General features: G+C 46.1%; 10 protein-coding genes across 10 annotated transcripts; 5 read left to right on the forward strand and 5 right to left on the reverse strand.

Annotated features, from left to right (window-relative positions):
* The first annotated feature begins 44 nt into the window (after positions 1-44).
* Positions 45-1,440, forward strand: LY89DRAFT_705865 (cell cycle control protein Cdc123). Its single transcript, XM_018217483.1, has 2 exons — positions 45-265; positions 314-1,440. Exons 1-2 carry the CDS (start codon positions 144-146, stop codon positions 1,407-1,409), a joined length of 1,218 nt encoding a protein of 405 aa, XP_018074421.1. The 5' UTR covers positions 45-143; the 3' UTR covers positions 1,410-1,440.
* A 268-nt stretch (positions 1,441-1,708) lies between these two features.
* Positions 1,709-3,671, reverse strand: LY89DRAFT_641571 (MFS general substrate transporter). The gene has a single exon (XM_018211719.1). It carries the CDS (start codon positions 3,605-3,607, stop codon positions 2,039-2,041), a length of 1,569 nt encoding a protein of 522 aa, XP_018074422.1. The 5' UTR covers positions 3,608-3,671; the 3' UTR covers positions 1,709-2,038.
* Positions 3,672-4,241: 570 nt separating this feature from the next.
* LY89DRAFT_731303 (uncharacterized protein) lies at positions 4,242-6,034 on the reverse strand (the record flags this gene model as incomplete). Its single annotated transcript, XM_018219558.1, has 11 exons — positions 4,242-4,496; positions 4,560-4,778; positions 4,846-4,863; positions 4,919-4,996; positions 5,051-5,093; positions 5,138-5,211; positions 5,263-5,289; positions 5,336-5,341; positions 5,389-5,556; positions 5,606-5,806; positions 5,858-6,034. The coding sequence occupies 11 exons, from the start codon at positions 6,032-6,034 to the stop codon at positions 4,242-4,244; spliced, it is 1,266 nt and encodes a 421-aa protein (XP_018074423.1).
* Positions 6,035-6,183: 149 nt separating this feature from the next.
* On the reverse strand, positions 6,184-6,709 carry LY89DRAFT_731304 (uncharacterized protein; the record flags this gene model as incomplete). The annotated part of the gene is made up of 3 exons (XM_018219559.1): positions 6,184-6,407; positions 6,470-6,566; positions 6,614-6,709. 3 exons carry the CDS (start codon positions 6,707-6,709, stop codon positions 6,184-6,186), a joined length of 417 nt encoding a protein of 138 aa, XP_018074424.1.
* A 2,503-nt stretch (positions 6,710-9,212) lies between these two features.
* LY89DRAFT_772870 (uncharacterized protein) lies at positions 9,213-9,788 on the forward strand (the record flags this gene model as incomplete). Its single annotated transcript, XM_018221916.1, has 3 exons — positions 9,213-9,325; positions 9,381-9,453; positions 9,540-9,788. 3 exons carry the CDS (start codon positions 9,213-9,215, stop codon positions 9,786-9,788), a joined length of 435 nt encoding a protein of 144 aa, XP_018074425.1.
* A 431-nt stretch (positions 9,789-10,219) lies between these two features.
* On the reverse strand, positions 10,220-13,559 carry LY89DRAFT_682866 (putative beta-N-acetylglucosaminidase). Its single transcript, XM_018214587.1, has 4 exons — positions 13,187-13,559; positions 12,151-12,993; positions 10,926-12,096; positions 10,220-10,875 (listed from the first exon to the last, which is right to left on the reverse strand). The coding sequence occupies exons 1-4, from the start codon at positions 13,244-13,246 to the stop codon at positions 10,334-10,336; spliced, it is 2,616 nt and encodes an 871-aa protein (XP_018074426.1). The 5' UTR covers positions 13,247-13,559; the 3' UTR covers positions 10,220-10,333.
* A 422-nt stretch (positions 13,560-13,981) lies between these two features.
* LY89DRAFT_580495 (MFS general substrate transporter) lies at positions 13,982-16,133 on the forward strand (the record flags this gene model as incomplete). Its single annotated transcript, XM_018209062.1, has 7 exons — positions 13,982-14,191; positions 14,240-14,443; positions 14,593-14,763; positions 14,809-15,089; positions 15,129-15,645; positions 15,693-15,758; positions 15,813-16,133. 7 exons carry the CDS (start codon positions 13,982-13,984, stop codon positions 16,131-16,133), a joined length of 1,770 nt encoding a protein of 589 aa, XP_018074427.1.
* A 288-nt stretch (positions 16,134-16,421) lies between these two features.
* On the forward strand, positions 16,422-18,729 carry LY89DRAFT_612170 (Metallo-dependent hydrolase). Its single transcript, XM_018210608.1, has 4 exons — positions 16,422-16,580; positions 16,639-17,547; positions 17,602-18,119; positions 18,176-18,729. The coding sequence occupies exons 1-4, from the start codon at positions 16,469-16,471 to the stop codon at positions 18,359-18,361; spliced, it is 1,725 nt and encodes a 574-aa protein (XP_018074428.1). The 5' UTR covers positions 16,422-16,468; the 3' UTR covers positions 18,362-18,729.
* Positions 18,730-21,908: 3,179 nt separating this feature from the next.
* Positions 21,909-23,858, reverse strand: LY89DRAFT_731309 (uncharacterized protein; the record flags this gene model as incomplete). The annotated part of the gene is made up of 2 exons (XM_018219560.1): positions 21,909-23,543; positions 23,595-23,858. The coding sequence occupies 2 exons, from the start codon at positions 23,856-23,858 to the stop codon at positions 21,909-21,911; spliced, it is 1,899 nt and encodes a 632-aa protein (XP_018074429.1).
* A 762-nt stretch (positions 23,859-24,620) lies between these two features.
* LY89DRAFT_470346 (uncharacterized protein) lies at positions 24,621-25,353 on the forward strand. The gene is made up of 2 exons (XM_018207755.1): positions 24,621-25,200; positions 25,254-25,353. Exon 1 carries the CDS (start codon positions 24,743-24,745, stop codon positions 25,106-25,108), a length of 366 nt encoding a protein of 121 aa, XP_018074430.1. The 5' UTR covers positions 24,621-24,742; the 3' UTR covers positions 25,109-25,200; positions 25,254-25,353.
* Positions 25,354-26,280: the final 927 nt, after the last annotated feature.

The raw sequence follows: 26,280 nt of genomic DNA on the forward strand, positions 1-26,280 counted from the left end.
ATTCCGTTGCCCCTCCATGCATGGACTTTTGTGACTCAAATACTCGAAATCTTCTCAGTATTTGAGCTTTGCTTTCTCTCCTCTTTTACTTTCTAGGAGAATTGTTCTCTTTAAATCCAAAAGTGAAGAGATAGGCCTGCAAAATGCCAGCAATAAGCTCTACCAATGAACCTGTACCAGAACCAGAACCCCTCACTCGCCTCCCTTTCAAGCCGGTCACAAAGTCGCATATTCTGCACTGTTCATATGATTACTGGCATCCAAAGTATACTAAAAATGTTCCAGTCTCAAATAAATCACTGAAATCTTTCAGATATCGTTCTTCGACCCTCAAATCTCGAATTATACCACTCACTCCGGCTTTCCTCTCATACATCCGCGAAGATGGCATTGTCCTTCCGCCAGAAGTCTCAAGCTTCCCTCCTCCCTCAACGTACAACGATAACTCGACAAGCTACGGCTGGGACGAAGATCCGGATGTCGACCCTTCTGAGAACTTTCCCGAGATTCATCAACAGATCAAGGACACAATCGCAGAGCTAGGCGGCTTGGTTGCACCGAAGCTGAACTGGTCTGCGCCCAAGGATGCAACTTGGATTAGTATGAAGAAGAATAGTATGGAATGTGCCACACCCAATGACATATACTTGTTGCTCAAATCATCGGACTTCATAACCCATGATCTAGAGCATGCATTCGACGATTGTGCCGAGGACGAGACCTTGATGAAGGACGACATAAAGTACGCCCTGATATTGAGAAAGTGGTTTAAAGTCAATCCATCATGCGAGTTTAGGTGTTTTGTCCGAGAAAGACGAGTGATAGGCATCTGCCAACGAGATCTCAACCATTTCGAATTTCTCTTCCCGATGAAAGAACAGATGCGAGACACGATTGTCTCCTACTTTGAGAAGACATTACAGAGGACATTTCCAGAGAAGGATTTTGTCTTCGACGTTTATCTGCCGGAACCATACGACAAGGTCCGCCTCATGGACGTCAACCCGTGGGCACCTCGAACTGATCCACTCCTCTTCTCCTGGTTAGAGCTCCTCACAATGCCACTTCCGAAACCCTTACTCGGAGTACCAGACTCGGGGAATAACCCGCCATTGCCACCACTGAGCAGCGATGAAGACACACAAGATGAACAAGATGAGGATGGTGTCGAGGAAGTCGTCTGGAAACCAGAAATAAGACTCGTTAGGAAGAACGACCCAGAAGCCTATAGTTTCGCATCCCCACAATACAGCGCACACAAGCTCCCTAGAGAAGTGGTAGATGCAAGTTTGAGTGGAGAAAGTGGAATGAGGGAGTTTGCAGATCATTGGAAACAAATGATGGATGGGAAGATAGACTTGCAGATGCCAGGTGAGGAGAGCGAAGACGAAGAAGTAGATGCAAGATAGATAATGAACATCTTGTCTGGCCAATTGGTGCTTCGTTCACGTATTGATTGTCTGCATTCCGAGACCGAGATCCACTCACTCATATCCTAACTTTGGAATTGGCATTCAGGTTCTATAATTATACTGCTTTATTTTCATTCTCGCTGTCCTTGGTAATAATCATCTGAGGAATCTTGGCAGCCATACAAAGGAAACAGTAGTACTTTCCAATAGCTACATACAAGACGACACCGTGGTAATTGTCTGTCCTTGCCAGAGCACGCATTAGAAGAAGATTGTCTGGTTTGTTTAAAATTTATGGGGCTGCAAGAATCTTCCAAGTTATTCTAAATATTGTCTAGATGCGAATGTTCGACTTCAAGTATTAATTTAATGAGTACTAAAGTTGCCGGAGACTCCCCGACTTTCCCTTTTAGCCAAAATTTCCTTGTCCCTCCTCGCCTGAAAAGGGGCTCGCTTACGGGTATTTCCTCTTTCAGATCCAGTCAGCTATGTCCTTTCAAGTCCTCTAAAAGTTTCCCTACTTTCGATGTTTCAAAGATCAATGTTGGGAATGGACATTGGAATTGTCCTGCACCAAAATCTGGTTCCAGATTCACTTCTGTAGGGCGTCCAGCCATCTACTCCACCTACTTTCCACTGTCATTCAGCTCGTCCTCCTTCATTTCCCTTCTCAAAGATCCAGAAGACCTCCCACTTTCGCTTCCACTCTCACTAACCAGGTCCCTCAACTCTTCCTCATCATTCTCCCTCTCCCTTCCACCATCTCTCACAATTTGCCTCATCAGCACCTCTCCCTCTCCATCTCCATCCTTCTCCTCATTCTGGAACAATTTCAGATTAATAAAGATAGCCCACAAACCCAGATCATAAGCAATCCTCAAGCTACCAGCAACAACGAACGCGATCCAGAATCTCTGTTGCCCGGCCAGTATCCCAGTGACAGTGGGTCCAGTCGTCGAGGCGAGAGTCCTCAACATACTCGTGATTCCCATGATAGCCGTTCTTTCTTCCGGTCTCACAATTGCAGCTATGAGCGAAGTTCTCGGCGCCTGGTCCATGTTGTTTAATCCCATTCGCACAAGAAGCAGTACTACGCTCAACCAAACAGTCTTCGGTAGAGAGAAGACGAGGACAGCGGCCGATGAGGGGAGATGCGTGAATACCATCGTATTCACAAGTCCCAGACGTCGAGAAAGCGGGCCTGCGAAGATGGTTCCGAAGAATCCGAGAAAGTAGGATGCCGAAGTGATGTCTCCCAGTGTGGATTTCGGCAAGTGGAATTTCTGATCCATGTAGTAATTTGTTAAAGATAACGGGACCATTCCATCCGCGAGAGAATCGACAATCAGGAGGAACCAAAGTTTATACATCGACGACCGCGTATCCTTTGATATCTGAGCAAAGAAGCTCTGTTTCATCGGTTTCGGGCTTGTTGGCTCTATTGGCGTTGCAGTCCCTTCATCCGTCTCCCTCTCTTCCTCGCCATCAAGCAGAATCTCCGCTTCTTCTACCTCCTTAACATCTTGAATAACCTTTTTCGCCTCACACTTATCACTCAAACACAACATAACAATCATATTCACCATTCCCATCCCGGAATACATCCAAAACACCCCATGATAAGCATCCGTCAAAGTCCAGCCCTCTTTCCCTTGCAAAGCATGCACAATTCTCCCTGCAACTTCTGTCCCAACACTCTGCCCAAGAGTCGCCGTCGTAACATACCAGCTGATTACCTCAGCTCTCGTGTTAGGTTTCGTCAAAGTACTTAAAATGCTCTCTTCAATAGCTCTAAAAGGCCCGAAATCTCCTCCCGTCGCACTGATAACCCCCAGTACCGCAGCAATCAACAGAATCCAGTAATTCTCGAAATAAGCAAATGCTGCCCCAGAAAGGACCATGAGCACAGAACCACAAAACAGCACTCTCCGTCTTCCGACTCGATCCGCCACCAGTGTGAGAAGAAGTGACAACAGCACATCTCCAAGGAGAGTAAGCGTCATGAACAGTCCAATAGCCGAGTCGCTGAACTTAAGTGACGAGAAGAACAGCGCGAGGATAAGGGAATTCGTCCCAAACGCAAACATGCGACAACATCTCGCCAAGATGATAAGCCAAGCATCTCGTCCCGCATCATAAAGAGAGTTGAGTCCAAATTCGCGATACAGCCATTTGATGTGGGAAAGAAATGCCATGCTATTTCAAGCTCTATAATCTTGAATTTATGAAACTTATGGCGAGAAATCAGATTAGATGAAGATATAAAAATTGTTGAGTTGAAAAATTGCTCCAAGAAGCCAGTCACGCGAGCGGAGGGGTAGACGAGCTAGGCACGTCATTCGCTAAGAGGAAAAGGGGGGATTGGTTGGCGAGAGTGGGGTGCGCCAGCTTCGGATTAGTTTCTCACCGCTGACTTGAGGACGGATAGGACGGCATACGACAATGCATGAAGATATAATGTGATTGGAAACCTTGATTACCACTCGGTAGATAATATGGGGCTCAAGGTGGCATAATAGCTAGCTGCTATGTGGTGATATCTCGTCGACTGGACAATCTCCGTACGCAAAGTATCAAACAAGCCTCAACTCGCTTAATGCAGGAAACAGGCATATCTGACCGAGACAGAAGGTCATCAGTCAAATAACCACAAATTATGCTGAAGCTTTTTTCAATGTAGTGGACTTGGACGGCATAATTACTTAGTCAACCCACTGTCGCTCAATCCCTTTTTGGATTTCCCCTATACGATTCTCACCAAGCAATTTTCGGCCCAGTTGTGCGACATATGCGGTATCCAAAACGACAAATTCCAGCAATACCATCAAATCATCGTGATTCATGACCGTGTAGCATTTTCAGTCTGGCAAATTCATGTTTTGGTTTGATAGGAGGGTTTCCACAGGAGATCTCCGTGCTCACATGTCCAAGGGTTTTCGCAGGACCCATGAACATATCAGCAGGTCCGGCTTCACTACTGCGGTGTTCTATTCGTCCAGTCCTGGTTTCCTGTAAGATTGTTATGGATTGTTCGATATGGGCGTCGTCGAAACTACTTCGTATCCTCTCATTGATCTTCCGAATCTGTTCAAATAATATCGTTAGACTTTTCAAAGAGCGCAAGTCTGATTAAATGGAAGGACAAACCGATCTGCGAATACCACCAGAAACGCGTAATCCGAGAGAGCCTCGACTTGATCTTGGGACCTCTTGAGAACAGATTTCGGCTTCTGCTGTAGCAGCGCGGACATTCAGATTGTATTCGGGTACAGGGGCACATATTTCTGGTCCGAACCTTCCTTGGCGAATGTGTAAACATCCGTGACGCCAAAGGCCATGGATAATCGGAGCATTGGCGGCGACAGTCTAGATACACATCAATATCAAATCAATCGGGAGGCAGACTATTATGAGATCCATGCTTATGACTTACAGCAAAGAAACATTCAAGCTGTAAGCAATGCCTCGTAAGCCTTTGACATATGTATCGCAAGAGGATGACCTACCTGGGTCCATATCATTTGTCTCCGCTCATCGAGGTGCTCGAGAAAGATGGCCATCGTCAGTGCTGAAATAACAATCACCTATTTCTTGGTAAGTATGGATATCGAGAAAAGAATGACGGTGCATGCACTTACAAAGATCCAAAGGAAGAAAATTGACGAGATCTGGATTCTCGTCCTTTCTAACGTCAGTTCCATTCTTTCAAGGTCTTTTCAACTTACTTGAGTGGCTTCTTTGCTCGAAAGATAAGCGGGAGCGGTATGATCATGATGACAAGATCAGTTAGAATGTCGGTCTATGGTAACGTGAGCTTTGATTCTGCCAAGTGTGCCTTAGTCGTGTATACCGTTCCAAATATGATTACTGAGCCAACCTGCACAGTCTTAGAATATTTCGGACGATTGTAATTTTGCACGTACAGCTTTCTAGACCAAATTAGTTAGGAATTAGAGGTAAGACGGAACCGACTTACAGCACACTGTGGCGGACCAGGAAGTACTTGCCAGTACAGCCAAATAGGTCGACATTCAAAAAAGTATGTAAACAAGTTCATAACCCATGTAGCAGCAAGCAAACCTGCAGCTAGTTTGACAGAGAGGAGGTCTGTCGTTCGTGCCGTGAGTCGAGCGTAGAAAATCAACTTGTTACCGGTCAGCTCCATATAGTCCAGAGCTAGCTCGTCAACCTACAATGCAAGCTTTGAGGGTCCACAAGTACGACATGTAAATAGGTCTACCGATCAAAAGCCATTTCGAACCGATGATCACTGTGTGGTAGATGAGGATTGGAAACTTCGCCTGCGAATATCCAGAAGTAGTCATACCATGTTCCAGCTCGTTAGGGCTCAGGCTCTTCGGATCTTTCGTTGTGAGGTTCGTCCCGTAGAAGGCCTGCGTTATTGTGAGCGCTCGAGAACCAAACAAGGGAGAACCATCACTTACAGTGATGGGGTAGACAGCTGTATTGAAGGCATAGAAAATCATCGCAGAGAGTATGAGGTAGTCATCAGGAAGAAGTCTTTCGTGTTTGAGACGTCGAAGCAAGGTGCGAGTAAGGATGATGGCATAGGAAGCGGCAGTGAACGCATACGCGCTGTCGACTGTTGCGACGGCGCTCATGTTGCGATTTTGAGGACATATGATGTTACGAGGGTATAGCCAGAAGAATGAAAGGAGTGTTGAACTGCGAAGTCGTTGTACGATCCGATATAGTGTATGATTTTGAGTGAAGAAGGAAGGTGCGATGTTGCCGCAAATAGCGACATGATCTAAACTCTTGATCCTGTCGTATTCTTCTTCTTCTTCTTCTGAGACCATTCTTTCCATTCGTTGTATAAGTATGGGAGCACTCTGCTAGTGTCCCGCATAAGCAAGGTGATTCCCAGAACAAGGAGACCGCCATCGATGAAAATAATGGCCCATTGGCCTTTGAACTTTGCTTCAAAGTCCGGGACTTTGGCTTGTTGAGCTTTGTCGTAATGTGACATTTGGACTAGGGAATAGTCCCAACAAAGCTAGCCGTATCTAGGCCGCAAAAAATAAAGTCGAGTAGACAATTATAGTAATATGGATTGTCCTCCGGAGTGTCAATGTCCCAGTAGTGGAACTTGCCCAAAAGTCGGGCCAAAGCCCAAATGAACCCGACACAGAACTACAAATATTCAATTATTGAACTCCTTCAATGTCTCAATTACTTACAGAGATTGTCCCTACGATAAAGGACCAGGTTCTGGTAGTGTCTGGGATCTCGGTAATCCAGCTATTCAACCACAATGTCAGGGTTGAAAGCACCATTATGGTGCAGAACATTATGCAGAGCAAGATATTCTCCGTTCTGGGGTTCATTTTGGAAAGAGGACACGAAATGTGTAGAGGCTGGTAGAATGTCTGTGATACAATGGGAAATTGATAGAGGCGGAAAACACGACGAGAATGAGAACACTTCACAAACCTCTGCAGAACGCCATAACCTACATCTTTAGCGCACTTGAATCCTCATGTGATAATTAGACTACCGTATCTTTGCTCTAGAAAGGCTGAAGACATCTTCCTAGCATTTGAGTTTGAACTACAGTGTGGTGGAAATATATCTGGCAGGAGCGACGATGCTAGATTACAAAACAAGTTCTTACCCACACAAAAATAACATTTACATAAATACATCTTGAATGAAGATTCTACACGGAAAGTAAGATAGACATTTAGCGCATCCATTCAGTACTTGAGCAGAATAATTGAACTGTCCTTGAGCTTTCAAGGACAGCATGAGAAGGCAAACTTAAGTCAAACACAAATTGTCAATATGTTTCTAGTAGAAACAGCAAGTCAAATTAGCCAAAGTGCGACTGCTTAAGATTACATCTTTGTAATTGTTAGGAAACATAAATAAAGGGAAGCATTCGAGATCCGTTGAAATAAAGAAATCAAAGCTAGTGGTGTGAATGCCACTAGTGAAGAAAAGGAAGCGGGGAGCAGCTAAGTCACTATATTTTGAGCTTTGCCGCTTATGGTTTGGAAAGATGATACTATGGCTTAGACTGCGGCTCCTACTAAAAAGGGTCGCACGAGTCCTGTCGAAATATAGAAACTGGACTTTTCTGACCTCACTTCGCATCAAATCCGAATCACGAAACAAATAGCTACCACATCGCAAACTTTGCGCTACAACAACAATTTATCGAATAGCAACATAATCGCAAACCAAATCACGACAACGTGACAAGATGGGATCGAACCTTACAGAAAACTTGACCCTCAACCTTACAAATACTACTCTAGAATCCTGTCCTGATCCAATCACACCAAGTCTCACAGCTTGGACAGCTTTGATCCCAGTGTCTGTGGCACTTTTCGTTGTCGGTTTTTGTGTTGGAGTATATATGGGATTTAAGGCTCGTAACAAAGCGGAAGAGCTTCGAGAACAGGAAATGGAGGAGAGGGCCATGCCAGAAAACGCTAGTCAGACACTGCGGGAGGAGGTGAATGCACGACGGCCAAAAATCCAACGAGTGCTGAGATCGATGCTGGCTTGAGCAGTGATAGAGGATTGTGACAGTCGATTTGGGAGCCTCACAGGAACAGGGTATCCTAATAATACCGCCTTCCCGTTCATTTGATAAGAACCCATATGCTGGTGCACGTCTCTATAATGTGATCATTGACTCAAAGTCAGTGAATATCTATCACTTCTCTCACTTGTTGCGCTGCAGTTGGAACGAGCGACAAAATATGATGATCCGCGAAAAGATTTCTTGAAAAAGAACTAGAACAGAAAATACTTCAAGGTATAAAAGTTAGAGGGATCTTGAACAATTCAATACTGTCCTCCAACTCCTTAAGTCCTACCGCCGCTGCTTCGTTGTCCCACACATTTCCACACATTCCGATCACCGAATGACAACCAGAGCAATGCTGAGTCCATCCTTTCATTTTCAACTCTTACACTTCCACCTCGTTATTGTTCCACCATGTATAGCACTATCTATCTGTCTGATGCCCCAACTCCCAAGCCAGTCCAAGATCAGGTAGACCAGCCCCACTTCCCCCCCTCTCTCTAAGCTAAAACTTTCTAGGATGTTGGCTTCCATTTTCATCGAATTCTGCTGCTTCTCATCATCATAACATGTGCTGACGGTTGGGGAAAATCCATGCACGGTATCTGAGAATACTTTGTCCACTCAACTGCATTCGTCAACCACTATGCAGTTGTTGGAATGCGATGTTGTCGTGGTGTCTTTGCTGCACGCAAGATGAATCACCTTAATATCCATCATGCAAATTAAATGTTGTATAAAATGCTCGTATACAACGCTGTGGCGCTCGTTTGTTGGAATGAGACGCCAGAAGGTTTTGATTGGCAAGAGGCGACAGCCCTCTACGACACACCCACTCCCAGTCAACCTGAACGAATATTCACCAAGGTAAGCTGGATAAAGTAACACACATGTTGGTGCTGTCTGCCTTGCAGACCAACATCGATACGGATTTTTTCCTGGGTCGCAATGTTCCACGCTGACTTACATGTTGGCATCAATGGATGTGAACAAGAATTTTGTTTGGATGGATCGGATGAATGAGAAGACAACAGTAGTACAGTAGCAGGGTGCTGCGGAAGTGGAGCATCAACTCCCCTTTTGGTTCGCTTGTTCTGAGAAGCGGAGATTTGTCGTGAGTACCAACCCGCCTTGCTATAAAGGCTGTAGCTGCTGTCGTATATATACTACCGTGTTACTCTAGCCGTCCCCTTCTTTACCACATCTTTCTGAGCTTTCTCTTCCTTAAAATACTTCGCGTACACATGGCTGAAAACAAAGAGAACGCACCGGCGGGTAGCGCAAAGTCTGAACCCATGGTCAGACTTGATATTTATGTCAAATGCCACCCATCCTTGACCGTTGAGGAGTTTCACAAGTGCGCCAGTTCTCTGATCAATAATATGTAGTCCTTATAACACGTGAATTTCTAGGCGTTGGTCCGAAAATCATGGTTCTCTAGTCAAGGGCTGGCTTGCTGAAAAGGGAATTTACCGTTATACTCAGGTATGAATGTCCGTCCGTGCCATGCTACTTGCTGAATATCATGTCCTCTTGCTTATTGTTTCTTTTCATTCGCTGATGCGGTGCAGTTTCATTCACCACCTGAAATGACCGGACAAGCTCTAGGGATCCATGATGATGCCGGAATTTTAGACTTTGATGGACACGCCGAGGTGGTTGTCCCAAACATTGATGTGCTAAAGAAGTTGGTGGAAGACAATTTCTTTGCCGAGTTTGCGAGTCCTGATGAGGAGGCTCTGGTAGACATGGCGAGCGTGAAGCGAAGCATTGGTTATGAGGAAATACATGTAGAGAAAGGAAAGGTCGTCGAGATCTAAGAGCCAAGATAGTTGGATCAGTCAAGTAGCAATGCCATTACAATTCTGCTGAAGCTCGCTCCTCAGATTACGGCATTAAAAGCTATTAGCTATTCGAGTAATTCACACGGTGGATACACAGAGAATGCTATATTGAACTTGATTCAAAGATAAAGAAGGAATGTCGAGGGGGTAGAGTAATCACTCTGATTGTTCGTCTAATTCTGGGACATTTATGGAGCTTCGATGTTGCTTCCTTTTACAATCGCCCTTAAAAGTATAATTGTACATTAAATTATGGGACATTCAGGGAGTTTTGATGTTGCTTTCAGATTACTACCACTTTTATAGTTGCCATCTGAAAGATCTAATTGTCCCTCAGATTCTGAGACATTCATGGAGCTTCAATGTCGGACTCACTTGAAATTCTGGTGTGGAAGTTTCAGCCATGGGGAGAATACAACTAAGAAAATATGTTTGAATGCCATGTAACTGAATTCTCCACTCACAATCTGAATGTCCCTATTATCACGGGAGATCTAGACTTGTATTAAGTTTGGTCTTGTTCACCACTCAAATCCTTGGTACTCCCAATAACGTTGGAATCCCAAGCGCTCATAAAACCCCTTGATCACGACCCAATCAACGCATACCCCTTCAATACCTCTCTCCTTCATATTCTCCATCGCCTTTACCATCAATACCAATCCAACGCCTTTACCTCTCGCACTCTCGTCAACACCAACACAAGCAATCAGCCCAGTTTTCTCTTTCGATGGCATCAAAGGCAGAAAAGCGAAGTTGTTGCTGATAATGGAGTAGTCGCACATCAACGTCCAACCAACTTGAGAATTCGTCTCGGCATCAAAAGCAACCATTACTTGATGATATTGATTCCAGGCCGCGAGTTGTTCATAAGCTCCAATCCAACTGAGGCCTTTGAAGTTCGCTCGTTGCTTCGTCATGGTTTCTTCATACAGCTCGGCCGACCAGGGAGAGAACTTTAGTGGCAGCTTCGCTACCTTTGCTAGGATCTCAGGTGGAGCGACGTCTTTAGTGATATCACGATACAGGTCTTGAGCTGTGGGCTTCGTTGGATGACGGAAACCTGGGACCATTAGATATCATTTCGGAAGTCATGAATGAAATGAATCATACCTCTGTGCATGAGAAAATCCTTGGCAGCTTGAGAGAAGTCAACTGGGACCTCACACCACAGTCTTGGAGAATCCGAGCCTATAGCTAAGGACTTTAAAGGACCTTGACCAGATGCTTCAGCCATGCTAGTCAACTCTCGTTGGGCTTTTTTAAGTAGAGCTGTGCCAATTCCTTTGCCACGATACTCTGGCAATACGCCTAAAGATGCAATTTTTCCGTGAGGACCATCCATGAAGAAAGACAAACAAAAGCCTCCCTCATGGATATAGTGTCTTCCATGAGATCGAAGCAAGATCTTGGTTAGGCGAGGAAGACTGATTGGCCATTTTGGAAAGACAACATGCCACATCTCTGAGATCTTCTTAGCTTCTTCATCAGAGCCATCAAACGTCTTGATATCATGTTCAGGGCCAGAAGATCCAACAGGGAGCTTGCCCATTGGCTTCATGACGCCAAATATCACGTCAGCTGCTGAATTAAAAGCTGGGATCGTTGGCTCGTAGATGGTTATGTAGTTCTTGATCAAGTCATTCTCAACTAAGAAGTCGTATGGATCACAAGTTGCAACTACAATCAGCTTCTTCCCAAATTTCTCTCCTAGAGAGAGTCCGAGTTTCTTTTGATACGGACTTTGAGTCGCATTTCGAGTGGCAAAGATTAGGGTATCGGCCTCCAGGACTAACTTCTCTTCTTCTGGAGGCATTTCGATGCCATCACGAAAGCGGATGTGGGCAATAGTCGGATCATGGGCGTGGAGGACATCGATGTATGAATCTGGTGTATACGGCTCTCTTGTCTTCTCTTCTCCAATCTCAACTGCTCCGCCACCAGGGGGTGTTTTGCCGGGGCTGATAAACACAGTCTTTTTGTTGCAGTTCGATGAGATTGGCAAAAGCCCATTTTCGCTTCGGACGAGGGTCGTACTCTTTGCGTATATTTCCGCCGCCATTTTTGCTTGCCTGGTGTTTCTGGCTTCGACATGCTCGAGCGAGGAATTTGGGATCGGCGCAGTATCTGCTATATACTTGGTCTTGAGAGTTTCAACTCTCTTGACGGATGCTGCAATAGTGTCTTGCGATAGCTCACCATCCTTAACGGCTTGAATAACTCGCTCGATTGCACCAACTTGTGCCGACATGGTGTGGCATACCATCACACAATCTGAACCTGCCTATATTGACATGGTATGAGCACTGGATCTGCGCTCAAGGATGAGAGAACTAACCTTTAGTGCCATGACAGCACCTTCCTCAGTACCAAACGTAGCTCTAACGCCATCCATCTCCAAGCAATCACTGACGACCATTCCATCATACTTCAGTTCTTCTCTCAGGATCTTGATCGCATCTGGATTCAAGCTTGCAGGAACTTTCTTCGAAGGATGATCATCGTCTAAGCTTGCGTCGCCAATTCCAGGCATAGCAATGTGCGCTGTCATGACCGAATCGACCCCCTCAACGAATACTCTTCTAAAAGGTACTAACTCACAAGCATCCAATTCAGCCTTGGTCTTGGAGATGACTGGAAGTCCATAATGAGAGTCGACAGCTGTATCTCCATGGCCCGGGAAATGCTTGACACAGGGCACGATTCCACCTTCACTAAGTCCCTTGACTTGGGCAGAGACGAACCTAGCAACAGTTTCTGGATCATCTGAAGGAGATCTGACGCCGATGACGGGGTTCTTTGGTTCCGAATTGACATCCGCGATAGGAGCATAGTTCATATTGATGCCGAAACTCTTCAAAGTCTCCGCTGTAGCAGTAGCAACTTTGTATGCATTTTTGGCGTCACCAGTGGCTCCAAGAGCCATAGATCCAGGAAGCTGGGCTGCAACGGGAGACTTGATTCGAGTGACAAGTCCATTCTCTTGGTCGATCGCAATGAGCAGTCCTTGCTGGTGACCTGCATCCTTTGCTGTTGCTTGGAGGGAATTTGTAAGTTCGAGGAGTTGAGATGCGGATGCAACATTTCGAAGGAAGAGAATGACGGTTCCAACCTTGTGAACCTTGATGAGCGTCTTGATATCATCACTTGGCACGTGACCGTGAAATCCGACAACGAAAAGCTTTTTGAGGTTAGCCAGGATCCGGAAATAGTTTTGAGAATTGAAATATCGAGGGTGACATTATTGATCGCTGTGTAAGAGTTTCCAGACGCATGTTGGATTAATAATCCGGACCACGGTGAAAGTGAAAGAGCGAAAGAGTGCAACCGATAAGGGAAGGCTTATTAAGATGCAACGTAGAGATTGTACGTACCTGTCCGACTTTGGCTCTCAGTTCTTCATCAGTCCAGGCAATCGAAGCTGTTTCAGCCATGATGGCTTTGATGTGAGGCAAGCAGATTGCTGGTAAGCCTTGTGCCTTACCTCAGGTGGAAACGAAAGTACTTGAAGGGAAGTGTTCCGAGTTGAAGATTGACGATCAAACGTTCCTCTCAAATACATAGATACTTAGGAGGGAATGGAGAAGCTAAGCTGAACTTGGCATAACAAAAACGAGTCCAGATTCACCTGTTCAGAAGCCTTGAGAAGCGCGACATGCGGATGAAGGGCAACCCATCAGATCTCTTCAACGAATTTGGAGCTTATTACGCTTGTTTGCTCATATGTGATACCTATGTACCATTCACTGCTGCCTGTGATGTGTGGTGGTCAAGACGGTCCAAATAAGGTTGTCGTAGTCACGTGTGCCCCCACTTCTTCGCAATTATCCTCCTTCAGTCCAGAACCGAAGAGCTGTGCAACGTTTCATCACAGCCGTCCGATTATCATCACAACCGTCTGACTATTCGTGCTAAGAGAAAGCTTCTCAAGACCCCATTCTTGAGCCAAAGTTGGCCGAACAAACCGGCAACGGGCCCAGATCGCGGGGTTTACGTGAAAATCATTTCCCCACCAATCTGTCGGGAACTGTCAAACCTCAAAGAGGCAAGTGCCTGCGAACTACTATGATAAGAGCCGAAGTAGTGGCAAAGCGTGATGATATGGGGAAGTATGGAGTATATTCAACAACGTTATCCCACCTCGCCAGAGACAATTTGTGCACTTCGATATGGATAACACAATTGGGGTTAGCACCTCGAACGATATCATCTCTAAACAGATCCCAGTCGGATCGACGGAGACAGATGACGATGTGCAGACCAAGCAGATGAAGGAGAATCTTCAAAAGTATGAGCAATTGTTCGGAGCGGATGAAGATGCGTTTGAACAACCAACTACGACGAGGAAAGAGTTATGGTCATACTACCTATACTATAACGTGAGTTCCCGAACCCATACTGGCGTGAGCTACACTCACATCCTGCAGGGAGACAACGGCGTTGGTCCCAATTCATACGCTCCAGCCCTGTTTCAATATGTCTTGACCAAGGCCGGGTGGGATCCAGATATTCGACCAATCCAGAAAGGCAATTGTGGAAATGCTGGTTGTGTGATTGCTTGGGGATCGGGGACTCGGTCGGTAGCAAGTGTTGTTCTTATTGCGAACGGCATATGTTTCGCTGTCATGACGGTAAGTCTCAGGTGCTCGGAGGATAACCTCCTATTCTTTGCTGTTTTGGAAGTCATACCCCAGAGTTGGGGCTTACTGCACTCCTAACATATGCACATTTACTCCCGAAATACAAGAAAGGTTTACTGACTTCGAGAGTCTGACTACAGGTCATGTTTGTAGGATTAGGATCCGCAGCTGATTATGGCAGCTTTGGACGTTGGCTACTTCTTGTATTGACCGCGATTTGCTGGGTCTTTCAGTACGCTATGATGTCGATCCGGAATGCTGAGCAGTGGCCCACCGCCATGGTGTTTTTCATAATTTCATACATTGCATATGTAGACTACTCTGTTTGTATTGATGGCTGAGCTGACAGAATATAGGGTGCAACATTGGTCTTCTATGCTGCTATATTTCCTAGACTAGCTCGATACATGCCTCACGTTCGAAAAGCCAGAGATGAAGATCTCAAGGAGGGAAAGATTACCCAGGCAGAATATGACAATATCGAGAGTTTAGAGAGGAACCATGTCAGCAGTATTTCGACAGCGCACTCAAACATCGGCTATCTCCTTACGCTTGTCATCAACCTCTCCGTTTTACTTCCACTGCAGGGCAATCCATTCGGGAACAATCTTGCGTTATGTTTGACCAATTCCTGCAAGTACCACCCTCCTGCGGTCATTCAATTTACTAACATGAGTACTATAGATTGGGTCGTTCTCGGAATCTGGTGGTTCATCTTCCAGCAGCCCAGACCGGGCCCCAAAATGCCCAAAGGTAGCAATTATGCCACTATCGGATGGAAACAAGTATGGCTAGCATCGAAGGAAATCAGACATCTTCCACAAACATTCATTTATCTGGTCGCATTCTTCTTCTTGGCTGATGGGCTCAATACGACCGGATCACTCATCGGAGTCATTCAAAACAACATCGTATCCTTCTCCTTCCTCGAGATCACCTACCTAGGTCTCTCACAAGCTGCAACATCCACCGCGTCGACTTTCGGATTCTGGTATATCCAAAGATATTTCAATATCAAGACGAAACACATGTTTATGGTGACGAACTTCTTTTCAGTCTTCCTTGCATTCTATGGAATGCTTGGATTGTGGACTACGAAAGTAGGATATCATCATGTTCGCGACTTCTGGATTTACAATATCATTTTCGGTCTTTTTCAAGCACCTTACTATGCTTATGCACAGACCATGATGGTGGCTACTCCTCTCTCATCGAAAGATATATGGCTAATGCTCTGTAGTCTGAGGTCACCCCCAGAGGTTACGAGAACATGTTTTTCGGCTTGTTTGGCATCACAAATCGTGCTGTAAATCACCCCATTCTAGTGAGACATTGGAAATCTTGCTGATCCATCTTCTAGTCAAGTATCATTGGGCCAAATGTGGTTCAAGCAATTATCAACAATACGAACAACAATTGGATGGGTTTTCCATTCTTGTTTGCTCTGTGTACTGCGGCAAGTATTGTGATATGGTTCGTGGATGTCGAGAAAGGCAGAGAAAATTGCAGGAAGTATGTTGAGGAGAGGAAATTGCTCCGAGTTGCAAAAGAATCGGGTCTCACCACAGATCAAGTTGTGGAGGGAGTGGCTACTGGTGAACTCGTTGCTGAGAGCGGTGACAGCATCAACTCGGTGAGCCATGTAGGCGTTGAAGGATCTGCAAAAGGCCATTTTGATTAGTTACTGTTTGCTGCATGCAGACGGCATCTTTATTTGAACCAGTATCCGAGGGCTTGAAATCCTGTATATGTCCCACGTTCATGAGCCAATAAAGTGTCTCGGAATTGTTTACTGATCGTTTTATTGAAATCATCTTGACCTACTGCTGCTTTTTTGTATCTCTCCTGCCCGAAACTGAACCACCAATAACCGGTCAAGGCCAGGGGCCCCACATGTCAGCCGCTGCCGATTGACTCACCCTGAAGCTGACACTCGCTTAACCATCAAAGAACTCTGCAGCATATATCCTCATACCTTCCCGAATTGTGTAGCCCTCTCCTCGCACCCATATCACCATGGACAACTCGAGTGCCTCACACTCTGGCCCCGACCCACAAAGCGACTCAGTCCAAGCGTTCTTCAAGAACCGGTCAGCTTTGATCTCACAAGAAAATGAGCAGAGAAGCGGTAAACCAACTCCCAATCTCCAATAATCCCTGGAACATTCAATTGACACAAAGTTCAGATCATGAGTTCCGTCAATCACTTTCGCCAATCGCTAGACAGGCCGATGCGATCGTGGCCAAGATCAGACTTCACGAACATGAAACAATCTGGTCTTCAAAGACCTCCACATCCTCATCTCATGATCCTGCTCTTGAATCTGAGGAGCTTTATCCCGGAATGATCTTCAACTCAGCAAAGAACCATATGGAGTCCACCAAGCTTTGGAAGATCGTCCAACGCATGCCCAAAGGAGCAATACTACACTGTCACTTAGGGGCAATGGTAGATCTCGAGTGGGTTTTCAACCAAGCCATTGACACGCCTGGGATGTTTATCTCTGCCCCTTCCGCCTTAGTTGACGAGAAAGTCTCTCTGACCTGGGTTGACGAGAAAGTCAGAGACAAGGGGACTCTATTGATTGATTACTCCAAGAAGCTAAACGTAGGAGGCAAAAGCATTTGGTCACATGATTACGAACCACGTTCAAGAATACCACTGAAGGAAGCATCCGATGCATTCCCAGGAGGCAAGAAAGGATTTGTGGCATGGCTCATAGATCGATGCACGATGACGCAAACCGATGCTGTGCGAAATCATCTGGGAGTTGATGCGATTTGGAGAAAAATGCAAGCGGCATTTGTTCTCCTCACTCCAATTATCTTCTATGAGCCCATCACGAGGGCCTTCTTGAAGAAATTTTGGACAACTTGCAATGAAGATGGTGTCAGATGGGTAGAAATAAGAGGGATGACTCGCAGTTTCAGACTCGAGGGACAAGAGGAGTTGACCGAGAACCGACTTGCGCTGGCTGGTATCATGAATGAGGAGATTGAGAAGTTCAAAGCTAGTCCTGAAGGAAAAGGCTTCTGGGGTTGTAGATTAATCTGGGACTGTCTTCGCAGTTTCCCTACCGAGAATATCGTCATAGGTATCTTACGACTGCCACTGGAAGTTCCATGAACATGCTAACCATTTGCTTCAGACATGAAAATCTGCATTCAAGCCAAGAAGCTTTATCCCAAACTGATCTCAGGCTATGATCTCGTCGGCCCTGAGGACTTTGGAAGAACACTTCACTCCTTGACTCCCGAACTAGTCTGGTTCCGAGAACAGTGCATTAAAGAGGGTCTCAACATTCCATTCTTTTTCCATGCTGGAGAATGTATCGGCCACGGGGACAGCACTGATCAAAATCTCTGCGACGCCATCTTATTCGGTACGAGAAGAATCGGTCATGCTTTCTCACTATACAAACACCCTCTTCTCATTGATATCGTCAAGCAAAAGCAGATCATGATAGAGAGCTGCCCAATTTCCAATGAGGTATTGAGATACACTTCTTCGATCAAGACTCATCCGCTGCCTGCCCTGTTAGCCAGAGGAGTCAAAGCTGCATTGTCTAACGATGATCCCGCGTTGATGGGACATGGTACTTCGGGATTGAGCCACGATTTTTGGCAGGCATTACAGGGCTGGGAGAATTTAGGCTTAGCTGGATTGGTGAGTTGCCAGAGAAAGAGTGTTTGACATACTCGGTTACTGATAAATTCATCTAGGGTTCACTCACACAAAATAGCGTCCGTTGGTCTGCATTCGAAGACCAAACTAATGAGGAATGGAACGGCGACATAGCCACAGCTCTGACCGGCTCCAGCCTTCGCGCAAAATACGTCCAAAAATGGAACGCCGAATGGGAGCAATTCTGTGAATGGATCGTAGCCGAGTTTAGCGAAGCGATCTGAGCTCCACTTTTGGCGTCCTACTGGATTTCCTTGATCATTCTGCTTCGCTTTTCCTTTTCCCGAGAGTGAAAGCTTAACCTTTCCTCTCTTAGCATGCATTTCAACGGGCGTTCGATCATACTTGGAGAGAAATCATCGGCAATTCAACAACTGGGAATTTTTAGCTTGGCGCTATTCAACATGCTCGGCGTTTCATTTCGAGGTGTAGGGAGTAGGATTCAACTCGAAGGATACAATTCTACTGGAGTTTCAACGTGGTAGTTTTCAAAGTCCCAGGTGGGATGGGACTTCAACAGCGATGTTTCATTTTCAAGCGGACACTTTCAACATTGTGTATATAAATGACTGGCCATTTCATGCTTCTCAAGATTGGAGACCTCTCCAGAATAGCAAAGTCTGCTTCCGTTGCTGGATGCAGAGTTTATCCATGACACGTGACCTGAAAATAACTGAGGTGACTGAAAGCACATAGGTAGCCTCAAGCCATGATCTTTCCTTGTAGCGAATATAAATAATTCCATACCACATGATCCACCAGCAATCAAACCAAGAATGAAGAAGAGAACGTCCACGTGTGGGTTGCGCCAGGCCTAGTGGCGCTCCATCCGGTTCAGTGCCAAGTAAGGATAACTTTCAAAGAAAATATTATTGCAAAAGAAAGGTTTGTTGTCAATTCACGACAGATAGTTGCCAAATGTTCTCAGCTGTCGATTGACAATGGAGATCAACTGATAATTGTAAGATGAAAGCTTCACAGCTGTAAATATCTGTATTCTAGCTCCGACATATCACCATCAATTGTCCCCAGCTATTGACTGACATTCAAAGTTTTGATATAGTGACAACAAGTAAGACAAGAACTCACGACCTTCAATGTCTGTACGCTAGCGCTGCTCTTTACCTCCACAAGGCTCTAGATTCACCACCCAATCACACCACACCCTTAGCTTCGTCTATTTGAACCCTATTAATCCTAATAAGCATTTCTTTGGTATCAAGCCCGGTTAGGCCCTCAAGGGGCCAAACGACTGACCGGGTTTGACGGTGACTCGCTACCTTTCGTCCCTTAATTACGCCATCGCCACCACGAACAATGCTATGCGCTTGGGCACCCGGGCACACATAAAAAAGGCTTGTGATATTCTTTTGGTCGGAAGCGAGAATGAGCGAGGAGAGGAGCAGCTCCGGCTTTTCAACAAACATTCAACATTATCCCAAACTTTCGTTGCCATCATCCATCCATTGCTGTCAACAACCCAGAACCCCATCAAAGACGTCATATAGCATGCCAAAGCACATCACAAGACTTCGACTTTGTTTCCCGCATACATCGACTTCTCCACCTTGAAGATGTAGAAGACAGGGCACCGTCGTCCCGGCCACACAGGTGTACAAAGCATCATTCGGAAAATGTTTTGCCAAGAAAATTCGCAGCGTGAGACATCGTTTATACATCCCAAAAAGGCGCTAGTGGATGCTAAAGGGTCGGATTCTTATTGAATTCACTTGAAAGACTTTGACTTTTGACTGCTTCAGCTTTTGGAAATTAAATTCACCAATTTGAAACTTCCACATTCCAGAATATTGGCTATATATACCACACTCCTCTCACCGCTTTGATCTCCGTACCAATACTTTACTGCGGCAGAACAAGACTATTGGAGCCAGGCGTTCCTACCAGGAGTTAGGAACGACGGCAATTGAGTCCTGAATCCTACCATAGTATGCTATAGACCAGGAGCTGTATTCAAATTGCCTATTCATGCTAATTACTATCGAGTCCTAAGTAATTGTTGTCGCAGAGTCAGTTGCTGCTAATAAAGGATTGTTGCCAAGAGTCTAGAAGAAATATTGCATAGACTTGAAATCTAAGCTCATTGTCTTATCAGCTGTTAGGACATTTGACAAGCAAAAGTATCAAGATCTCTTGGATCTTTTCAATAGTTATTCCGGTAAAAAGGGGGTTCACGTGACTACCTACGAAAACAGAAATTCACCTATGAAAAGATAGGCAGCAAAGATTCATTTGCTGAACCAAACTAAAGACAATTCTGTGACTATAAAATAACCTTACAACACAAAGAAAATCATTTCCAGACTCTCCCTACAAAAGAACTACCAGGACAATATAAGTCTTCTAGTGTTAGACAGTTTCTAGTAGAACAAGGGCCGATATTCCTTCTTCACATGACAGGACAATAGAAAACTTACCAACATCAATTTGAAAAATTCCCGGGTTTTAACACTCTAAATGACTAGAAAATTGATAGTTGTCAGTATTCCAACCTTTTTCCGATGTCTACGTGTGACCGTCATCCCATCTCATTCTGTTGTCAAGCAACATGGCTATTGCCAACCTCAAACAAATACAAAAGCTCATAATATACGCCGCTGGGAAACCACATCCACTGGGCTCCAAGGGGCGTCAATCTTGGCAGTTTTGGTGGGTTGCCGCCTTATTCCTGAGGCGATGAGTGTTTATATAGGGTTCAGGAGGATGAGAAGTGGATCCTGAATTTTTGAAGCAAGGAAAGTGGGTTTGTGGTGTGGGGTGAATTTGAATCTTGGGAGGGTGAATTTTAAGGGGTTGATTGGAAGAAGAGCAGAAGGTTGAGTTGAGGTGTGAGTATAAAAGAACCTGAATCGAGTCCTGGAGAACCCACACCTCAACCAACCGAAATGTCTTCTCCTAGCATCCAAGAGGCCCGGCCAAAGTGCCACGGGCTACCTGTCTTTTCCAGCTACTAATCAATTTGGAAAATTTTAAGCAATGAGTGGTTGATAGCAATAGAAGAGTTGACAGCTAAATCCGAGCTGATGGCAATAAAGGAGTTGATAGCAATATAAGAGTTGATGGCTAAATCCGAGTTGACAGCAATATAATACTTGACAGCAATAAAAGAGTTGACAGCTGAATGGGAGTGGGCAACAATGAAGCAATTGACAGCAAAATAATTAATTGACAACAGCAACGAAGTTGACAGCAGCAAATCCACCGACAGCGATTGTTTCGCTACAGGACCTCAAATTCAGATGAAAGCGAATCTCAAACCACTCAATTCAAATATCCCACCATCCCACCCAACTTATCAACTCTCTCAAACACTCAAAGTATAAACACAAGCACCAAACATTAGGAGTACTTCTCCGTTCTAAATGTCCTGAATCCCGGACCAACATACCACCACCAAAAGTCAGGATCGTACCACCTATCTCTCAAAAGAATAATATAATAATATAATAATATAAATATGGGTATACAAAAAGAATAATCTACAAAACACCCTCCCTCCCCCCTGCCTGCAAACCACCCTTCATCATAAATATATCCAAGAATCTTAAAAAAAGAAAGTTGCTGATAGAGATAGATAGATAGATAGGTATACCAACTCCTTCCTACTCCCTCAATGCATGCATGCCGCAAACAAACGCCAAGAGGCATCATTACAATCATCTAGTATGTGTGGTATCATCTCATCTCGTACGTAAATGTCGAATATCCGATCTGCTGCTTCGTTCCAGATCCAATGTGGTGTCAGAGAGAGGTTTACAAAAACCCTCCTTCCCCACCAAAAACACCAACACTGCCCCTCCACCCACATCTCTTGTCTCGATTACTCCCTCCCATCATCTCAGCAGCCGTCCCAGCACCGCCTCGCATTCCCATGCCGGTACGGTCTTCGTCGGCTCCGAATTCGCTGCTCACCCTTCCACTGCCATCGCCACGTCCCGAGCTAGAACTCGCATTAGTTTGCACGAGCAGTAAGCTAGAAGTCGAAGACAGACGTTTGGCGAACTCTGTGAAGGAGAGGCGCTTCACACTGGTGCTGCTCCTGCGCTTCTCTTTCTGGTCTGTGGCTTTTAGGTTCTGATTTGAAGAAACCGCAGGAGCGAAGTCTTGGTGTTGGAGGGTCGGGATCGTGGTTGTGGATTGGGAGCGGGATGGGAGGGCGAAGGAGTTGGGTCGGCCTTCTCCGTTTCTGGATGAGGTTGTTCCGGTTCGTGGTCGAAGACCTCCGCCTGATGAATGGCCGTGGAAGGCAGACATGGCTTGTGAGTTTAGGAAAGGGATTGGAGGGCTTCGGGGTGCGGGTGACAGTGGTCTAGTCGTCGGCAGAGGCGTCCGGCGTCCAGATATATAGTCTAGTGCTCGTTGTGCAGGTGTGGGAATGGCGACATCTTCGTCCGACATGCCTAGTTCGTCCTCATCTTCTTCTGGCTCTCCTTCGGATGATTCTTCGGATTCTTCTTCCAGGCCCCAATTCTGTCTCTCATGTGTAGGTGATTTAGCTAATGCTTTGGCTTGCTTTCGCTCATCCACTTCACGCATTAGTGCTTCGAATCGGGCGATGCTGCTTATCTTTTCCTCGTCCTTGTCGGGTACCCGGTCGCTGCCGGGTATGCAGCGCATCTGAAAGGCTCGGTCTAGAATCGTTTCTCGTGGACCTGGAGGTGTCGAGGCAACTAGGGGAGGTTGTACCGCAGATGCAATACTATTGCTGCCTCTGGTATGTGAAGACAGTGCAGATGACCGTCCTTGTGCAGACGTCCACCCCTCAATAAATTGATTATCATACCCAGAAGTCGAAGCAGGAGATGGCAGATCAGTAGGGAGTGTAGTGTAGCTTTGCGGATGCGATGAAGTAAAGCCCATTGGTGGTTGTGAGCTTGCCTGTGAAGAGAGGTCTGAACGTCTTGAACGCAGACTGGGAGATGGAGAAATCATGGCATATGGCCTTTCTCTAGGTGTCGGCGCATGAGGATACGTATTTTGGTGAGAGCCCCGCTGTTGTAATTCCGGTCTTTGCGCACTTGGGGTTCTGGCATCTCGATTCGCAAAAGGATTGGAGAAATTGAACGCTGGACTCATAGGACTCAGAGGTCCTTCTTCTATGTCATCCGGTGTCAGCAATGGCTTGATATTCATCTGCCAATCGTAAATATTATGCTGTTCGTCCGGCACGCTGCGAAAAAGAAGGATGTTCGAATGTGTATCTTTCGATGAGGACAGGCCACCAGTCCTACTCGACCGACGTTTCCGCTGCTTGTCCGCAATTGAGTCTGGTTTCAATTCGAGTAATAAAGTTGGAAGAGAAGGGCTCTGCTTTTTGTGTTGAATATGTCGAACTTCGCATGTTTTGAAGGCGGAGACTGCATGTTGCTGCAGATATTCCCAATCTCCCTGCATACAATTGTTAGACATTGACGCGAGGCTGGGACATTCTGGAAGCACCTTTGCCTTGTAAATTGTGATATATAATTTGTTTCCCTGCGGTTCCGGTTGCGACACATCAACCAGACTTGGTCTCGAGGAAGTATTCTTTAAACCGCCTTTCCGTGCTGCAGCGCCTCGACCCGAGCTGTCGGTTTGTGGTTGTTGGTCATTCGAAGCCCTACTCCCAGTGCCAAGCACAACGTATCGTTGTTTCCAAAGACTCCTCCCAATGATGGTTCCCCGATCCGGTGGGAATAACATCAATCCCTCCATCACAATCATTTTGCCGCTTGGTACGCAAATGCAAATCCCGGTATCGAATCGATGGGAAAGAGATCCTCGGGACGGCGCAGAAATGGTTCAACGGAGTGGAAGAATGATTAAAACATAGTAACCCCAAGTCCTAGAACCTCCTCCCAGAGGTGGAATCGAAAGGATGCGGCTGCTCTTCGTCGCAGTTCTCGGATGAGATCGAATCTGTTTGTCGCGGAATGGCTGCAGGTAACCTTTAGGGAGCCACTAAGGCAAAAAATAACCTGCAGTAGCTGTGCTCGAACTCAATCGACTTGCCGGATCGAATAAACCACGCAGCACCGGGAGACGCGCAAGTATCTTCAAACGCAGGACGGAAACACAGGATGCAAAATCAGAAAGAGTTTTTTCTTGCGTGGGTGCGGCTGGATGAAGTTTATGCCTGCGTACCTTGGCCGATGCGACTGGGTTTTGGCCTAGGACGGCGGAAGGGTGGCAAGAGGCAAGAGGCAAGAGAAGGAGGGTGAAGGGTGTGGAGAATTGGACGACTGGACGACGATTGGAGAAGACGACGATTGAAGGTTGCACAAGTCTCAGATACAGAGAGACAGAAACAGAGACAGAGACAGACGGACAGACAGACAGGCTCTGCTCGTTGAACGGGTGCATCTGACATGGATGCTGGTGGTGGCATGGGAACGAATGAGAAGCGACTAAACATAGGGGATGCAAAATGCAACTGCACACCAAGATGGAGGCCGCATGCACGTAAGATCATGTAATTCATGCAGAATCATGTACTTTCCTGGTACTCCCTACAGCACAGTACATGAGTAGACAGATGTCGGCAGCATGTTCTCCTTCTTCCATCTCACGTTTGTCATCTCCTTCCATGCGGATATCGGGTCTGGTTCATGTATGGGTTCATGCTCGTCGCTTGCACTTCACTTCGCTTCCCCTTTCTGCTCTCCAGACTTTTGTTTTCGGTCTTCCCCTCCCGTGAATTGTCTCAAGTCGCCTCCATGATCCCACATCTCATACACTCCCCGCCGTATCTTTCTTTCTTTTTACAGTACAATACTCTCTGTCCCTCCACCGCCTTTTCGTTATCGAGCCTGCTTCTCCAGAAGATGTCAAATCATCTGAACCTTTACGAGGCCCCGGCCCCTCCGATCTGTTACCCCTCGTACGTCTATCGTCTCCACCATAGAACCTCATTTCTGATACATACCCACTTGCGTATATATCCAAGACCTCAGCGAGTTTCTGCCCTGCATTAGTGCCCAGATGGTTCCAAAAGCGGTTCCCCCACTATCATTCTACTAAAGTACAGTTTGTATCACCAGCCCAAAGGATGACATCGACATCTTTCGTAAGCACTCTTCCAAATCTGTGCCTCTTTTCATCTGAACCACGCCTTTCAAGCATCTGATGGAGAGAGACCTCGTGCCCAATAATCCTCCATTTAGCCAAACACCACACCACCACCACCACCACCACCACCATCTCGAGTCATGTATTGCAAATGCAAAATCCGCATCCGTAACTTTACCTACTGTATGGAGGCTTTCGCATGAAACCAATTACCCACTCCGCGACTCCCGCACCGGCGACCTTAACCTAGATTATCCAGTCGTCCCGACTCCCGAGCCTGCCAGTTAGTCTGCTAGATAACAGACAGACCGGACCAGGTCCACGGAATCATTTCCAGCCCCCATGACCAGTTGCCGCTTCCTCTTTCATCTCCAGACATCCATTTTCACTCTCGTCGTCCCAACCGAACAACGAAAACTTCAACCAAATTCAGGAGGTCCCGTCCCATCATCCAATAGCGGCACCAGGCAAATTGGCCATCACCCGTCTCCATCTCCATCTCCATCTTTCCATCCCATCCGCCAACTCAAAAAACTCCAGCTAGCTAGCCTCGGTTCGGCCCCTGAAAATCGTCGAAAATCTCGTCTCCTTTGTCCTGAAAAGGGAAAACTTCTTTTCTCGGCATAAGCCACGGGCCCAGATTTACTTTACCTAGAAGAAAGACTGACTACCAGTACTCGGGCCGTGCCCGAGCTCAGATACACGAAAGGCGATCTCCATCTCCATCCAAACCAACTTTCCAGAAGATCGAATCCTTTTTTCCTCTGGTAGGTACGTGCGGCCGCACTACGTTATTTATTGCTTTGCTCGGATGTGAACGCCACGCCATCAGGTATAACTTCACACACACGAGTCAAGCTGCGAACCTTCCAAACAAATGACGGGACGCACAAATTCCCAACCTGCACAGGAAATCCCCCAAACCCCTCCCCCAAACCTCCCCTCCTCCCTTCTCCCCTTCCTCTCATTCGCATAACCCTCCTCAACGCATCTAGACCCCATAAACCTACCTACATCAAACCCCCAAAATCCCGCTCGCGCCGCAGCCACGTTTACCAACCACAAACCAACCCCTGAG

The sequence above is a fragment of the Mollisia scopiformis genome, assembly GCF_001500285.1.
Source record: "Mollisia scopiformis unplaced genomic scaffold LY89scaffold_7, whole genome shotgun sequence".
Classification (NCBI taxonomy): Eukaryota; Fungi; Ascomycota; class Leotiomycetes; order Helotiales; family Mollisiaceae; genus Mollisia; species Mollisia scopiformis.

Excerpts from the sequence above, each read along its gene's own strand:
- LY89DRAFT_612170 (XM_018210608.1), top strand. The coding sequence starts at position 16,469 with ATGGACAACTCGAGTGCCTCACACTCTGGCCCCGACCCACAAAGCGAC. Across the intron at positions 17,548-17,601 it reads TACCGAGAATATCGTCATAG|ACATGAAAATCTGCATTCAA; the intron begins GTATCTTACGAC and ends CATTTGCTTCAG. Across the intron at positions 18,120-18,175 it reads ATTTAGGCTTAGCTGGATTG|GGTTCACTCACACAAAATAG; the intron begins GTGAGTTGCCAG and ends AAATTCATCTAG.
- LY89DRAFT_682866 (XM_018214587.1), bottom strand. The coding sequence starts at position 13,246 with ATGGCTGAAACAGCTTCGATTGCCTGGACTGATGAAGAACTGAGAGCC. Across the intron at positions 12,097-12,150 it reads GTGCTGTCATGGCACTAAAG|GCAGGTTCAGATTGTGTGAT; the intron begins GTTAGTTCTCTC and ends ATGTCAATATAG. Across the intron at positions 10,876-10,925 it reads GGATTTTCTCATGCACAGAG|GTTTCCGTCATCCAACGAAG; the intron begins GTATGATTCATT and ends TAATGGTCCCAG.
- LY89DRAFT_705865 (XM_018217483.1), top strand. The coding sequence starts at position 144 with ATGCCAGCAATAAGCTCTACCAATGAACCTGTACCAGAACCAGAACCC. Across the intron at positions 266-313 it reads TATGATTACTGGCATCCAAA|ATATCGTTCTTCGACCCTCA; the intron begins GTATACTAAAAA and ends GAAATCTTTCAG.
- LY89DRAFT_470346 (XM_018207755.1), top strand. The coding sequence starts at position 24,743 with ATGTATGGGTTCATGCTCGTCGCTTGCACTTCACTTCGCTTCCCCTTT.
- LY89DRAFT_641571 (XM_018211719.1), bottom strand. The coding sequence starts at position 3,607 with ATGGCATTTCTTTCCCACATCAAATGGCTGTATCGCGAATTTGGACTC.